Here is a 14,478-nt window from a genome sequence, read left to right as displayed (position 1 = left end):
GTTGCTACAACCAAGTGCCTATTCACATTAAATCTATCTGTACTGGGGGTGGGTAATATGGCCGTAAAATAATGTCACGATATTTCAGGGTATTTTTGCGATAACAATATTCTTGGCGATATGACAAAAATACTTAGAGTATTTATATTATTCATCATATGACATACAACTGCAACAGAATAAGTGTTGTAGTTGTACTGTGCCTTTAACTATTTAGTAAAAACTGAACAAAAGTAAGCTCTCAGTTTTTCAGTTTGTTAACTGATAGCGAGATTCAGACTCTGCATAACATATAATTACAACAAAATAAAACTGATAAAAAATTACACATTTTAAACAGTTCACATTTACAAAAAAACACTTTTGCAGTGTCGTTACACTAGCTGTAACGTTGCAACTAGCATCTCACATTCATATATATATAATGTTTACTTTTGTACTGGGAGCATCACGCAGATTAACATTATGACGGGCTTAAGACAAAATTACCTAATGACACTGATTCCTGCATGCACACGGTGAGAGAAGAGAGGGAGACAGAGAGAGGTTTTGCTACTGCCGCTGCTTGGAGCCACAGACAGTTTACCCTGAGCATTAAGGCGCAAAAGGAGTCTGAAAAGTCCAGGCTGTTCATAAAACATTCAGGATACCCAGGCCACTGATTTAACACTCCCGAGGTTGCACTAAGCTGGTAGCAATTTTGCTTTCAGCCACACTAGCTGTTGCCGTATGTAACGTTATGACGCTGCTATGTCAACAAGTCAAAATATTGCCATTATCACGATATGAATTTTTTTTATCATATTAAAAGTTATACCAGTATCATCACGTGGATGATATGATATGCACACCCCTAGCTGGTGGCACAGGAAGAAAAGTAATCATGATTCATTGTCTGGGAAGCATTAATGTTTATACAAAATTGCAATCACATTTTTCATGTCTTTTCAACATAAATATATGTCCTTATGTGTCTAGAGCAGGGCTCGACTGATATCGGTTTTTCAAGGCCAAAACCAATATAGATTATTGGTACTTAATGAGAATGACTGATTTTTGTTACTGATGTGCATTTACAACAAGAATGAAAATATTTCTGTCTAAATTCATCATTCATTTTGGAATATAACAAACTCCACCACAAAACATTGTTTAAATGCTTTTAGCAAATGTTTAATCAAAGACATTTTTTAAAAATAAAGTTCAGCGAAAATTTTAATAAAAAAGTAAATAAATAAAAATAGCTCCCTGACGTTTTACAAAGTAAAAGTTCCTCCCATGCTGAAACTAGATGTATAGATTGCAGACTACCTTCCCTGCTGTTGGCTGAGTGTAATACGGACATTTTTTCATGAATCAATTTTATCGGTGATCATTAAAATGAAACGCTGATACAGATAATCGTCAAAATGCCAAAAATCAACCCGGAGCCAGGCAGATAATCGGTCGACCCCTATTCTAGAGACCCCCAAAAGTACAAAGATCTTCTTTCTTTCTCCTGCTTTATCAACATATGAGCAAACATATTTAACAACAAGCTTGTCAGGCCTGCAGCTCCATGTGACATCCTATAGGGTTCATTTGTCATGGAACCACCTCCAGTGAAGTGACCATCTACGCCTACAGAGTAAATCTACCTTGCTCTCTGATTGTTATTTCCTCACTTCTGCGGACATGGCAGCACCATATGAGCAAAGCACGCTTCCTGTTCTACAATATGTCACATTGCCCCCAATACCTGACACAGCTGTTCCGGTGGACTTCACCACTGGACCCCAATGCTTGTGCAAAGTCAGCAGCAAAAAGCTCTGGAGAGGACACCTGTCCTGGAAAGCCCTGCAGCCAAAAATGCTGCATTCCAGAGCAGCCTGCAGCGTTGTGGTGACGATATGTGTAATCAGCTGGACGGGTCTACAAGGGAACGAACTCGCCTACAGGCTTCCAAATGGAAACCAAAATCTGGACACCAGTTCACCGAATCAACAGACTGTCTGCTGTTTTAACTGTCTTATTGTTGGTTTTTAATACATATAATATGTAAGATATTGGGAGATACTTGGTGAAATAAATGTAGAAATCTCATTATTTACATTACATAAGAAAATAAGCATTTTGGATTTGTGTAAGAAATTGTTTAAAACTAAAAGATAGTATGACCTTGCATGTACCTCCCTCCCTGTTGTCCCCTCTTCCCTCCTTTTCTCATCTTATATTCAAGATTTAGCATTGTTGTGGGAATTTTTGAGAACTGCTCTCAACCCTTTTTCTAGTATTGAGTTGCCAGTTTTCCTCATTTTTTCTAGTATTTGTAGCTCAAGGAACCAGTATGTTACCATTATGAAGTGTGCCCCCACCATCTCTTCTTATTTGACCATTCACTCCAAAGAAAACAATATTCTTTTTACAATCCACCAGCTTTGTTTGTGCATCAAACAGGATTGCTGATGTGTTTTTGTCTTTGCTCACTACAACCCTCTGTCCCATCACCCTGAAAGTAGAGAGGGAATGAGCGTTTTAATGAAAGAAATGGTGCAATTGATCCGCCTTTTATTCTAATGGGAGAACAGATCACAGTCAATTATGGGTCTTCTCATCTTGTTGTTTAAGAGGGAGGCAGAGAGGGAGAGGTGGAGTGAAGGAGAGGGGTGGCTTGGCAGGACTGTAGAGAGATTTTCCAGCCAATCTATGTATTCTTGGCTTATATTGATCCCCCGCAGCTTTATAATCAGTGGGTCGATGTCATCCAAAGCATATTGAAATACAGCCAACAGCACCATTAGTAGCCAGGTTTTAATGTGACTAAGGGCTCCTTGCTGATCAACCAGTCCTCCCCTTATGTCCTTCTTTACATGGCGGCACCATGGAAAGAAAAACATCTAAAGGTTCAATAGGTTAATGAGAAATGACAACATTGACTGTTGAAATTAAAGGCTATTCAAGATTTTTTCAAAATCGTGATGTATAAGGAGAAAAAGTCCCTTATCATAGATTGACTAGAAATACTAGATTACTGCCTCGCGGTTTTATGCCTCTGTGAACCTGTCAAGTTGAAGTTACAGTTTACATCCATGTGAAAACATCAATACTTTGCACACATCTTCTCCCCAGGAACACAGAGGATCTGTCCAAACACCACAAACTCAAGGTGGACACCCAAGATTAGTGTCACCGATTCAGTTTCTGACCATATGTCCTCTACTCTGTTACTGACTTATGATGGTGAATAAAGGCCAGTAAAATGTTTTTGCAGAACATTATGATGTCAAGTGAAGCTGACCTTTGACATTTTGGATATAAAATGTCATCACTTCAGCATTTTAGCCTATTAGACATTTGTGTAAAATTGTGTCATAATTACTATATAAATTATTGAGTTATGGCCAAAAGCACGTTTTGTTAGGTCACAGTGATCCTAACCTTCAAGCATCGACAACCAAATTCAAATCAGTTTATTTTAGAGTCCAAGTGGATGTTTGTGCTAAATTTGAAGAAATTCCTGCATGGCCTTAGGGGGATAGTTTTTCTTTCTACATAATTATGTAACAACAGTTTTTATGTCTGAATATTTAAAATCTGATATGAATTTTTTATAGTGATCTCAATTACTGAAAACAGAAAAATACCTTTTTCAACACGTAATGGTAGTAATTTATGTAATCGTATTCTATATTTTACCTCCCGACCTGGGATAAAAAATATTACATGATGTTTCAAGTAGTGTCTCCAAGAGTTACAACCTACAGAACAGAATTAGCTAACGGCTGACATGAGCATCAAAATCTAATTATTTGTTTCAATAATAGAAGACTGAATAATATTGAGCTTTCCCTTACACACTAACTAATGCATTAATTGATAGACTGTTCCATACAGCTGGTCACAGTAGTTCCACACGCACAAAACAACAGGAATCATCACAGATGTTGCCTGAGGAACAAATGCCAAAATCAAAAGCGCTGATGCTTGTTCCTCATTCAGAGAGTGAACTGCGATGCTGCTGACCTGGACACGCAGAGACAGGGACAAGCTGGAACTGTGGACTGACACACCTGGGAATCAAACTCTCCAAGATAAAACAGACTTTTTGGATGAGTCCTCTGAAGTGTAAAAAGCCAAATCAGTTGGATAGACTGAGTCATAAGAGTGTTTATTGGAACAGCGCTGCCCCTAGTAATGGAAGTGCTTTTAGAAAACCCCAATTTGGAGACACTTAAGTCTAACAAAGGTTCAACAGGTATAAAGGTGTTCTGTTTTTTTCTGTTTAAATATTATGTTTCAGTTCAACATATACAACTGTAGATTGCCAGAGAGTAGGCCTACAGGTAGGCCTTGAGCAAGGCCACTAGTGTGTCTAAAATACTTTTATAATTTGGTGTGTCGAACATTAACAGCATATTCGCACAACTGGGTGCTTTTTGGATTCTTTCTTGTCACACACAAGGTGCGACAAAAACACTACACCTCACAAAGTGATTTTCCCTCATGACAAGGCTGTATGACTCACTGCTCAAAATGCTTAAAACCAAAAATGTCCTCCCCTTGTTTTACAACTTCCAGTGTACAAAATGTAATGGGATGAATGAAATGTGTTGTTGATACAATTATACACCACATTCACTTAGCAGTCACATTATGTGACTGCAGCACAAATGGAAAATCTTTCCCGTGGAACAGCTGAGCGTAAGCAGTGACGCCCCCAGATATTCTTCATAGGGGTGGCCAGATGAAGCCACTGGAAATCATGGGGTGGAACAACAAAAGCAAAAGCCATCACTAAATTTCAGGAATTCAATTATGCTGTTGAAGTTTATTGGCTAGTTGAAAACTATGTCAAAAAGGAAGAGTTAGGAAATTGCATGCTGATAAACTTTGGTTTCTGATATGATTTAGGGGAGACACCTATGTACCTACAGAGCACATTTTTGTTTAGATATTTTGAGGTAAGAGGTTAAGAGACTCCTTTGAACATGGCCATGCCAGTTGTTCCCGCACCAAAATGTGGCTTATTTAACACTCCTCCAAACAAGGTATTCCACATGATCAGTACAACTGGATGCAATTGGTTGTCAAGTTTCACAAGATTATATGAACTTCACAATTAAAAATGAGAGTGCCACACCGTCTTTAAGACAGTAATGTTGGCCTTCAATTATTTTTGCCATGTGAGGGGTACCAGGGTGGACATGGTCTCCCTTGGCCCCCCTTTGAAGGCACCACTGAGCGTAACAAAGAAAGACAACTTCAGGTCAGCCTAGGGTTCCTCCTGGTGTGGTTAAGATTTGGACAAATTTTCTGACAAAAAAAGACAACTGATTTATTTATTTTTTTTTAATTAAGCTACCAGTATATATTGTCTCATCTTTTTCTTCCATGACAAACACACGTCATTAGATATTAAGACAAGTGTCCACCATCCTAACCACAATGTCCTTTCTTCTTGTTACGCTATGTCAACACTCCGACTACCTGTTTCTACCCATGCTACCCATGCCTCCTTCGCATAATCCTTAGTCCCTTAATTCCTTAATCCCACATAATCCTTTCATGGTGGGAAGATGTATTTCTCGCTCTGTTCATGCACGGAGCATGTATTTCCAACCGAAAACACAGCACTCACTTTACAAAATTTCAGCACAGCAGGCACAATCCAGTATGTCCTACAAACCTAGACTCCAGTTTGCTATTGTCCCAGCCTGCCAGAGTCCAAAATTATGTAACAGATAGATGGAGAAACCAAAATAGCACAGTGGTAGAAGACTAGTGTGAAGGGATTAATCAGAAAAGGACAGTTTAATAATCTCTGAACTAGAAAACCAGGACGCTGATACCTTTTCTTGTAAGCATTTTATAACTGCTGTCTTGCAAAAACAATGCCGAAGTACAAGTGCAGGAAGTGAAAATTAGTAATACAAACTGAGCAGGAAGACGGAGGATGATGCAGGAAACATCCTTGTGCTTGTGGAAACTTCTAGAAAGGTCTTTTTGTTTGGCAGTGGGTTAAGATGCTATTGCTAAGCCACATAACTATGTTTTTATTCACTCTCTTTTCTTTGTTGTCTTAGCAAGTCAGATAAGACAATCTCTGGACTTGCAGCTCAGCAGCCAAATCCAGTTCTGTGTGCAGATTCTCTTTTCATGCAGCTGTATGTCGCCACACTGAAACTAGCCTGCCACACAATGTGCACAACCATAGCAACACTCCAGCTAATCCAATGGTGCATTTCATTTCTATTTTCTCTCATTGTTGACGCAAGGGGACCCCACGTAGCAGAGATGAGGAGAAAATGTCTTTATCCTGCTCCTCAGTGCAGCTTAGCGTATGCTTGAGAGCTGATGTGACTCCACCACTGCTGTCTCTCCATCCTCCATCTTTTCCCAGTTTGAAATGGGATCACTCTTGGGGAAAGCTGCCTCTTTCTACTCTGTAGGAGGTTGCAGAGATGTCACCCATTCAAAGTGCCATGGTTGACGGGAGGGGAGGTTTTACGAGAAGACAGCATCCGGCACAGAGAGCATTTGTGTGTTGGGGTGGCAGGGGGTGGGGTAAAGGTATGTGTGCAGGCAGAGATACCATATGTAGCCCTCAGGGCTTGTCAGCTCTATCACCCTGTTGTGCTTTTGAGATCATACATCTTTGGAAGGTTTAGGAGTGCAAATAAAACAATGATGGCATCACAATAAATCCTAATCAGCTACAAACTATTCGAATTAGTTCTGTATTTCTGTTCATTAATTCAAAATCAAGTAGCAACGATCCATCATATAACAATTAAATTTTAGATCTAACCTCTATGACAGCATTTTATTCACAGACTAAATGGACATGGTTAAAGGAAATTATTTAAACACTAAAATGACCTCTTTGCAGTTAAATGCCTCCGTGAACAAGTCAAGTTGCACTTGCAGTTTACTTCGCACACATCATCAGCCCAGCAGCACAGAAAATTTATACAATCAGCACAATTTCAAGGAGGGCATCCAAGATTAGTGTCACCACTTCAGCATCTGACCAAATGTCTCCCCCTCTGTTTCTGAGTTATGATGTTAAATAATGGTAAGAAAAGTTTTCTTGGAGAACATTATGATATCAAATTGAAGTTGACCTTAGACCTCTCAGATATAAAATGTCATCACTTCATCATATTATCCTATATTTTGTAATAATAAGCACATGAATTAGTTATCGCTAAAAACAGCTTTTGTGCAGTAACACTCAGAGTGACCTTGACCTTTGGGCTTCAACTACCAAATCTGTTCATTTTTAAGCCCAAGTGGACATTTGTGTCAACTTCCCTCAGGGTGTTCTTGTGATATCACCCTCACGAGAATGATAGGGATGCAAGGTCACAGTGACCTTGATCTTTGACCTATTTTCAATCAGTTCATCATTGAGTCCAAGTGGACATTTGTGCCCATTATGAAGAAATTCCCTCAAGGCATTCTTGAGATATCGTGTTGACGAAAATAAGAGACACGTGGACGGATGGACAACCTGAAAACATTATGCCTCCAGCCACAGCTTTCCACGGAGGCATAAAAATATTCAAAAACACCATTTCTCTGCTCTGACTCAGACTCCAGTTTCCTTTAGCTTTTTTTTCACAGAATGTTGCATACAGAGATTTGAAACATATGTTTCAAGTCGAGTTTCAAAACATCAAGTGTGGGCTGAGAGAAATTTTGGGATTCGGGTGTAGCATAGCTAAATCATCCTTAAATTGATTTATAACAGTCATATACAGTGAACTACAAATATACTGACAGGCGGAGCAACACATCTTCTGAAAAAATCCCCTCATTGTTACTTTATTAAGTTTTGGAAGATGGTTTCTTTCTTTGGGAACAGGTTATGCTTATGCAGGCTTACACTGCATATCCTCCACACATCATCTAAAAGACACCCTTACTCTTCTTATTTAATGATGTGGAGGAGGACAGCTTCCTTTACAGAGGTAGTAGTCTTGCATTGGCAGACCTATTTCCCTCACGACATTTTAGGAGAAAGGTCAGGCGGAGGAACATTTCATCATTAGACAACATGGGGGGCCATGACTGACGACTGATCACCGCGGAATATCGTGCCTGAAATAATTGAAGATTATTTTTAAAGATGTATGTCCACCACATGGTGTTTTTTTGTTGTTGTGGAGACAAGGAATAAAAATAGCAACATGCAAATAGCACTGTAAGAGACAGTGGAAAGAAACAATATGCAGAGTGAGAACACTCGGGCAGTGGGAGGCCAGTATGTCCACATCTTGCTTACAGATGTGGCACTGTGACTTTAACTGAAAAAGGACAACTTTTGGATGATCTGTATTCACCATGGCTGCTCCTACTGGGATCATTTACATTATTTAAATGTATTTTTACAGTTGCATTCTGTCTAACAGAAATTACTTCTACATTTAAACTCCTTACATGCAACGGTAAATATTGAACTACGTTATTTTTAAAACATAATGGGGAAATGCATTGAATGAACACGCATCACAGTCGAAGAAATAGTGCAGTATCTGTTTTTGCGATACAATATCTGCATGTAGCAGCAAAGCATGTTAAATGTTTTTATGGTTATTATTTAGCACTCAAAGCATGCAGTTAAGGTTAGGGAAAGATCATGTTCTTGGTTAAATATTAATTAAAAAAAGTCACAGTGAATTGAAGCACTAAAAAGTTTTTGCTTTATCAATATTTAAGCAAAACCATGATCCTTCTCTAACCTAAACTGACGTGCATTTGTTGCCCAAACCTGATCACAGTCACGACTTATGATGCAAACACCTGTCTCCAACCACATCCCCACAGGGTTTGTGCAGTACAAGGGTAAAACTTCTTTCCCCCGAAAAACGATGCAACTGAATGTAATCTACGTATTGATTGCCCTTGCTTATAAATGTATTAAATTAACGGTATGTAAACAGAATTTCTAGATCTTGGGGTATTTTTTAACCTATTTTCCAATGGTTATTTTTCTCTGTCGGGTCCTTTTACATTACAACAACATTATGGAGACACTTACGACAACAATCTGAGCATTTCTGTAGCAAATAAAAGCACTTCTAGTGGACATAAATTGACAGGGTGCACTTGCCCCAAGTGGTTAGATTGCAGTCTGTTTCACTTTTGCCAGCTGCAGCACTCTCTCTCAATACTTAACGAGTTTCAAAAATTGTTGTTCCTATTAGTCATTAACACACAAAAATACGGGAAAATAGAAGCCATGTTGGAAAATACCAGTTTCCCTTTAAGATATATTCAGACAGAAAGCAAAGGGAATTTTTTGTCTCATGACATTCATGTGAGTTGTTTTCAAGTGTGTTTGTATGCAACAGGGCTGCCACTTAATTTCACGTGGTATTCTGTCTGAATACACAGTTTGATTTTTAAGGTTGAGCCAGAGAAAATTAAATATCAGCAGCTGTCGCACTTACCACAGGAGCTGGACAATATACTGATTTACTATTTCTGGCCATGCATACACATGTTTCATCTGCCTCGACAATGAGGTATTATTATTACTGTATGTATCATCATGATATACCCTCCTTCAGTAGATAGCCCTGTAGATCTCTGCTCTAATTAGCCAGCTTACTTAACTTGTTTTGACAAGGTTACTTTTACTCTATATAAATATTGCGGCTGATTATGAGTTAGTGCAACCAGTGCACGGACCCGGAAATACATAAAAATTTACACATGACAGCAAAGATCCACAGTAATTACTGACATGAAAAGTAAGTAACCACGCAGAGCACATTCTTGGACAGACCCAAGCACGCATACTCACAGCCTTGCCGAGGAAAAAGGAGTGGCTGCATTAAGGGTTTTATTTACTCATTTTTAGCCACGCTTTACTGTGCCCTCCCCGGTTCTCCCCCAAGAGGCTGCCATTAATTCAGCACAGCCCTTTCAAAGCTTCATCAATGTTAATCAGAGCCAAGTATAACATTAGATTCCCTTCAGCTGCTTTGAAAAAGGCTTGTAGGCGTATTTATCTGTGTATAACCACGGTACGTTTGTTTTTGTAAAGGTGTATCCTTAAGGCAGTGGCCCAGAAACATGAGTTGCACAACACTGTTCCAACATGCTGTCTACGTTTTGTATATACAATTAAATAATGACGTCTTTTGGAAGAAAAATGTTCATATTGTCACACTGAGTTTTTCAGGAAAAAAAAATTGAAAAGGTCAACATTAGCAGGATCTAATATCTGTTATGGAGTGGCAGCAAAGTTTTGAAATGTTTTAAAAGAAGTAAATAGCTTAATGTTTTTAATGTTTGATCTACATCAAATATTTTTATCTTGTTATCAGTCTTGATTGTTTTGGCATGATGAGTGTTGGAGATATCGGCTGTAGAGATATCTGCCTTCTCTTCATTATAATGAAACTCGATGGCACTTGGCTTGTGGTGCTAAAAGTGCACAAAAAAAAATTATTTAAAAAATAACAATAATTGAAAACTCAACAGCAATGTCTCTTTCCAGAAATCATGACCTGGTTACACAAGAGAATCCAGAGACCTTGTTGTGAGCAGTTTCATGTTAGAACTATTTTCTTGCTAGCTACTGCAAGCTTACCATGCATCACTGAGCTGGCTAACATTACAGCTCAGCCAGTAATGTTTACATCTCATGCTGTCACAAGCCTCTCGTGCATGAGCAAATACATGCTGCCTTCTGCGGGATGAAATGTTTGGTAGGTAGAGTTTGGTAGAAAGAAAACAGCTCCTACATGAAACTGATCACTACAAGGTGTATGCATTATCTTAAGCAAATGAGTCATGATTCCTGGAAAGAGAAAGTTCTGTTGAGTTTTTACAAATGTATTTTTTGGCACTTTGAGCCTTGCAAGCCATCTAGTTCTACTATATTGGAGAGAAGGTAGACACATCTCTAACACTTGAGTGGAGCCAGTAATAGCCATGTCAACCAAAGTATATGAAAGGTAAAAAATCAGAGCTGTAATTTCTATACAAAGCATACAACAAAATGTGCTCTTACCTTCAACACCACACTTTGGTCGAAGTTGTACGCACTGGGCCGTCCCTCCAGGGTTGAGAAAGCCACGTTTCCTCCAGTGAGGGGAGAGATATCACTGAACTCATCTGTACATAAAGCCGTCCGCTCATCATCTCCTGGGCGGATAAAACCCTTAGCATCCTTCCCATAGGTCTTCTTACAGGAGGCGCTATAATACTGGTAAGGCAGCCACGGCCCATCCTCTTCCGTGCGCTTGTAAATGGCGAAGCTCTCCGGCCGACTGGTGTAGAATTTCAACCGTATATAGGTTATCTCAAAAGCCTTCCCTGTGGAACACAGATATGATTAGCTCTGAATGGGATCATTGAAAGAATTACTGTTAGAACTAGATCCATTGTAGTTACACAGCTAGATCAGGGCCGGTTATGTAAGAGACAAATACTGAGGGGTGATAGTTTAGGGCCCAGGAGCAGAGGGAAAGAAAGAGTCGTAATTGCATTATAGAAAGACGGGAAACAATGGGGGATAGGCTTAATTTCCCATGCCTCTGTGCAGGGTAAATGAATGTCATTCCTGCAGGAGTAGAAGAATACCCAGGATTATTTTCTCATTATCCAGATCATGATAGGCCCCAGAAGTGAAACATAGGTCAAAGGGAAAGAGACAAAAATGGCTTTTTTTCCCTCCCTTACAACATCAGAATGGGCCAATGAGTGCAAAATCACATTAGGGAAATCGTCCCGTATTGTCGAATCAAATGTAGTTTGATGCAATGTTAGAGATGCAACACGAAAGCGGCAAATTGAATCAATATAAAAGTGATTGGTCAAACATGCAAAACACTAATGAGTGTCATGAGGAGCCGAGTATGGTATAGAATTAAACATATCATCGACTAACTGATTAATTCTACGCAAAGTTTTAGCGGTGCATCAGTCATTTGAGGGCATGTGGAGAAACAGAGAGAAAGAGAAGTCAGACTTTTCAAAGATTTGTATTCCCCCTAAAAAACAGCGATTCGACTTCAATCTGTGAAAAAAGAGAAAATAGGTTTCAGAGCACAATCTCATCTGGAAGAAGATCCGCAGCAAACGAGGAGATATACCGTCCTCAGATTTCCATTTGAGTTTGTGCTGGGGGATTTGGCAGAGCCGACTAAGTTGCGCTGTAATTGGTGTTGCATTGTAACTGAAGAAATGTCTGTAAAGTAATTTTTGGAAGTGCATAATAAGCGTAGGGATGAGTCTCACAGGTATAAGTTTAATTAAACGAGAGGAAAGGTTAGGAAAGAATGCATTTTTGTATCTTTTTTGCATACTGCATACTCAGGCGGCTTGAATTAATGGTTGCTTCATCAGATTTCCTGTTTGGTTTTGTGGGAAATCGACATCTCCTTCTCTAATCTCAGTGCAAACAGAGAATCAATGCTTCTTTTTGATTGAGTGGTGTCATTTCTGCCCATTGTTTACTCACTGCGGACACTTCAAACAACAATCTTGGAGCCATATCAGGGATGCTTGTGGAGTTATACTTCCTGAATATGAACGCACACTCACAATCTGCCAAATGTGTGCGGCTTTACAGGGGATTCACTGGGCAGACACAAACTGAAGTCATATTGAGACTGGAGTGAGAAGTAACATGTAAAAACTCTTAACAGGCTACTCATTGCACTCTTGGGGATTTTTTTCTACACCATTAGATACTAAGTCTCAGTCGCTCTGCGCATTCATAGAAGGATGCCATCCACTGGTACAGCCATAATGACATCTGTTGCTTTTTTTCCCTGCCAAGTCAGATCTAGGCATCTCTGTCTCTTGTCTCTGCAGCGATCTCTAATGGTATCTTTCCTTAAGGAGCCCTAAGATCATTTAGCTTTCATTTACTCCCTGCGTGAGGTGAGCTCGGCCCTGCTGGGACTGAGGCGAAAACATAAAAGAGGCAGAAGATGAAACATTTGTTGGATATCCCCTGTGATGAAATGCACACTAATTGCAAAGGATATTTGTATGTTGTTATTCAAAATGCCTAATGATTCGTGATCCATCGTCTTACAGGAATGCTAACTTTATGTAATCATTAGAGATTATGTGGCCACAACAGAGAGGGTTTTTAGCTATTAGAATTAAGGCATATAACACAAAATATCTATGGATAAACAACAGTGTGACATAGAATTTGCACATTGAGGCCCCAGCCCACTTCTTATTGTTATTCTTCATTTTCTTCATTGCCATCTTGCCCCTTGGAACAGAATTACTGTACAAGGGATAGTAGTTGAAATCTACTCAATTAATTAATTTAATTGTCAATACTGGCGTTTACATAAATAGGTGTTTACATTCTGCAGTGGTGATTTCTCATGTGTGTGCTATAAAGTGCGGCAGGGATGATATTTATCTGTAAGCCAACATGGAAGTTAGCGTTGCCCTGGTTCCCTCGTTGAAAATGGGATTTTTCCATTAGCTTTTGGATTATTGCAGAATATAAGATAATATTCACAAATTAACACTAATTTTAGGATTTCTGCAGCATAAACGTTATCTTCAGAAGTAAAGTGCCAACATTAGGCTTTAAACAAACTACACAAAAATTGCATGACTTGTCACCGCCACAATGAGTGGTGTGTTCAGTAGTACAAAGCTCTGTAGTCTCATCTAACCACTTGTTAGCGATCGTCTTTTGTGAGATGCACAAAGGCTTTAAAATTCATAATTTGCAGAAATACTGATGCATTTTACGTGCATGTAATGCGCATTGCTGATACAAAATTTGACATTAACAATGTAATATTAGCTAGCTGTCATGTATTATGTTACCATAATACATATAAACAACATTACAGTAAGATGGTTATTGTAACTTTGAATCTTTACAAAAGAAGAATTCATATCTGTGGGTTTTTTTTTTTTTGCTTGTGGAGCCATATTGCCAATGATTTCTAATAACACTGTTTAAAGTGTGCCTCTAAAAAAACCTAATACTTCACTCTGTCCCTCTATCCCAAAAAGAACTGGGACACCCTACCCCTATACGTGAACGTGTAAAATGCAGGGAGAAAGCTTAAGTGGTAGAGGGAACGGGTGAACTGGGATTGAGCCTTATTTCCACAGTTTGCACAGCTCAGTTTGAAGCAGAAATCTCCTTTTTTGTCCACAGAGTAACAGGTCCTTGAGCACCAAAAATTAGGACAAGCTTGGAAACACACAAAAACAGTCTGCTGTGACTTTACAGCGCTGATCCAGAATTTTGTGTCACCACAAATCCGACCAAAGCTGTTCATGTTGTGCGCAAGCACACTAATAAAAGCACTATTTGGACATAGACTTTAAGAGTAAAGGCTGGGAACTGCAGAAATAAAACGTCTGACCCTGCTCTGAATCATTAGTGTCAACTTAACACAGCTGCGCTAGACCGAGACCGGCTGAGACTAAACTCACCACAAGTGCTGTAGACTCAATATTTACAATCTATTTACGCCAGGCTGAGATTTT

General features: G+C 39.1%; 1 protein-coding gene across 3 annotated transcripts in view; it reads right to left on the bottom strand.

Annotated features, from left to right (window-relative positions):
* Positions 1-14,478, bottom strand: part of lamc3 (laminin, gamma 3) — a 148,247-nt gene that overhangs the window by 118,203 nt on the left and 15,566 nt on the right. For all 3 annotated transcript variants that reach the window (XM_088070929.1, XM_088070930.1, XM_042509210.2), the window contains one exon: positions 11,006-11,310. In XM_088070929.1, the coding sequence (XP_087927055.1) occupies positions 11,006-11,310 (305 nt within the window). The remainder of the gene's footprint in view (positions 1-11,005; positions 11,311-14,478) is intronic.

Source organism: Plectropomus leopardus, chromosome 20, assembly GCF_026936395.1.
Source record: "Plectropomus leopardus strain MGB_pleo_1.0 chromosome 20, ASM2693639v1, whole genome shotgun sequence".
Lineage (NCBI taxonomy): Eukaryota > Metazoa > Chordata > Actinopteri > Perciformes > Serranidae > Plectropomus > Plectropomus leopardus.
The sequence above is the reverse complement of the archived record's forward strand: the minus strand, read 5'-3'. Positions and strand labels throughout refer to the sequence as shown.